General features: G+C 39.6%; 1 protein-coding gene across 1 annotated transcript in view; it reads right to left on the bottom strand.

Moving 5' to 3' along the window:
• Positions 1–161: 161 nt before the first annotated feature.
• The window catches only part of LOC125024835 (discoidin domain-containing receptor tyrosine kinase B-like), a 6,702-nt gene continuing 4,272 nt past the window's right edge, over positions 162–2,591 (bottom strand). Inside the window, exon 3 of the mRNA XM_047612600.1 lies at positions 162–2,283. Coding sequence (XP_047468556.1) covers positions 2,143–2,283 — 141 coding nt within the window. The 3' untranslated portion in view covers positions 162–2,142. The remainder of the gene's footprint in view (positions 2,284–2,591) is intronic.

Below are 2,591 nucleotides of genomic sequence, written 5' to 3'. Positions count from 1 at the left end.
CCATCTAACGACTCAGTAAAGGGTATCGCAAAACAGCTATTATTACACCAGGATTTAAATTCATTCGTCAGTCTTTGAATATTATTATCAGCATTTTATATATATATATATTATTTTTCTTTCTTTTTTTCTTTTTTAGATAAGGAAAATGAAACACACGATGATTTCGATGTTCGTTTAAAAGTATCGAGTGAGGTCACGTGGTCCGGCCCTTGGCACCACTACAGAGGAATGCCAAGTGACCATTTTCTTTTTTTTTGGCACTCTGGGGAAAAAAAGGTACATAATGATTGAACCAACAGCCAATCGATACCTTGTTACACACAGTCCTAAGAGTTGATAAAAATAATCCTTATCTTAAATTAGCTTTGTGTGCCTTGTCTAACATACTATGACCCCACAACAGCCACTAAAAGTACTACTACGTGTTATTAAACCATTAATGAAACCTTAAGATAATAGTTTTTGAAAATGTTTTATCTTTTTTTTTCGTTAAATACTTGAATATTATTGTTATTTAGTACCCTACACACGGAAGACTCATTATATACAAAAAAAGTTCTTATATGTATTTACAAATGAATACATCTATTGGTAAAACTCCTGAAACGTAAAGAGGAATTGATTCTTTCTCCCAAAAAAACAATACTGGTCGCCACCTGCACTCATGCAATATGGAAATCTGACTAGAAATGGTTAATTAAACTAAACTCTGCAACATATACATCCAGAAACAGATAATGCACGATATATGTGATATGGTTAAGTGCAATTTTCCTCATCGTTATTAAATCCGACACTTGCCTTAGCTGATGATGCTAAATTTAGCAATCTTTTCTAGCGATCTTTTTCATTAATTATTAATGATTTTTGTTTCTCTTTTGATAGCAGGTTATAGCGATCTGTATTTATTTTTTCTTGTTCCTTATTTTATATCATCTATGCTGCGATTCAACCTATAGCATCAGTGATCAGAACTGAAGAAATTAAATTATGCAACCTTGAATCTGCTAAGTTTAGCACTCATCAGCCAAGTTAAAATAAGTAGTCTCAGAAAAGGGCAAAGTCAGCGCCGATTTCTCGCCACCCTCCTATTTCCTCTTACAAACTACCATCCAGGTACATAATAAAAGTGCTAATGATAAGACGTTATTAATATTGATTTCATACCGACAAAGAACTACGAAGTCAAAGCGACCGGAATCGGAGCCGCTCTCGACAAAATGAAAAATTCTTCGGGGTTTAAATCTCTCTCTCTCTCTCTACGCTCATGTTACTTCTCCGGGAAATGATATGTTGAACGGGGTTCCTTCCGCCCGTTTCTGATATGCTTTCATTGTGCACAAGAGACAAGCACTGCCCTGTGACGGCGTCCCTGGAATTGGACAGACAATACGCGCTCTTCCTGGCGAAGAACGCGTCCGTTTGTCATGTCTGTCCGCTGGCTTCGGCTTCGGTAACCAAATCGTCCATTCACTTTCTATAAATAGGGTATGGCGTAAACTAATTCCACATCTACGATCATTTTTTTTTTTTCTTTGTGTGTCTGTCTGAAACATTTACATATCACTCACTATAAATAGAGTCTTTTGCTCTTATAGCAAATGAAGAGTTGGGGAAATTATGAAATAAAGAAATCTGACTTTAACAAAGAAATGTAATATCCCAGTTGACTATTTGCATGCTTATCAAAGCATTAAAAGGTCATCTCTCTCTCTCTCTCTCTCTCTCTCTCTCTCTCTCTCTCTCTCTCTCTCTCTCTCTCTCTCTCTCTCTCTCTCTCTCTCTCCTTGTTTGTTTGTCACGCATATTCACAAAAACGTAAATCATTAGGATTAAACATACAGAATGGGATAACGACAATATCATAAAATACATCTCACACGAATTATAATTTTTCACCGTATCGTCAAGTTTTCCTTCCGTCAATCCATTTTTTTTTTTTACCACATCGCCGCCACTCCGACGCTGTAAATAACATCACTTGCAATTTCCTCATTTCACTTAGAAGGGGGGAGCCTTGCGCACACTCCCCCCCCTCCCCCTCCCCGACGCCATTTTATTTTGGCGGGAAAATGTCTCCTCCTTCGACGCCATCTTGTTTTAGGCGGGAAAACCACTTTCCCGCCCTCCCCGCGCTCTTCACTTGTGAGCATGGGCGTAGGCGGCCAGCGTGGTGTAAATGGTGTTGAAGGAAGGTCTGTGGGCGGGCAGTGGGTGCCAACAGGCCGTCATCAACTCCTGCAGCTCTCTGGGGCACCACGCGGGGGCACTCAGGACGACCTGTCATGAAGTTAAGAGAAATGATTAACGCCTTTTCTGTTCTCACTTTTTTTTTTTTAAATCTCTTTTTTTTTTAGACGTGTATAATATCCGCCGTTTGACCTTTCAGTTTATGGCCTGGAGTCATCTGTGTGTATGTGTGTGAGAGAGAGTGCGTGTGTGATATAGATTATTATCTGTGTCAGTGTCTCTCCCTCCCTCTCTTCTCCCCCTGTCTCTCGCCCCCTCGCTCTCTCTCTCTCTTTCTCTCTTCAGCGCCAAAAAACGAACTGATGGAGGTAATAATCTCCTTGTCGAGTGTCAATTGG

The sequence above is a fragment of the Penaeus chinensis genome, unplaced genomic scaffold (assembly GCF_019202785.1).
Source record: "Penaeus chinensis breed Huanghai No. 1 unplaced genomic scaffold, ASM1920278v2 CTG_6513, whole genome shotgun sequence".
NCBI classification, from domain to species: domain Eukaryota; kingdom Metazoa; phylum Arthropoda; class Malacostraca; order Decapoda; family Penaeidae; genus Penaeus; species Penaeus chinensis.
Note: the sequence above shows the minus strand (reverse complement) of the source record. Positions and strands in the feature narration are given on the sequence as shown.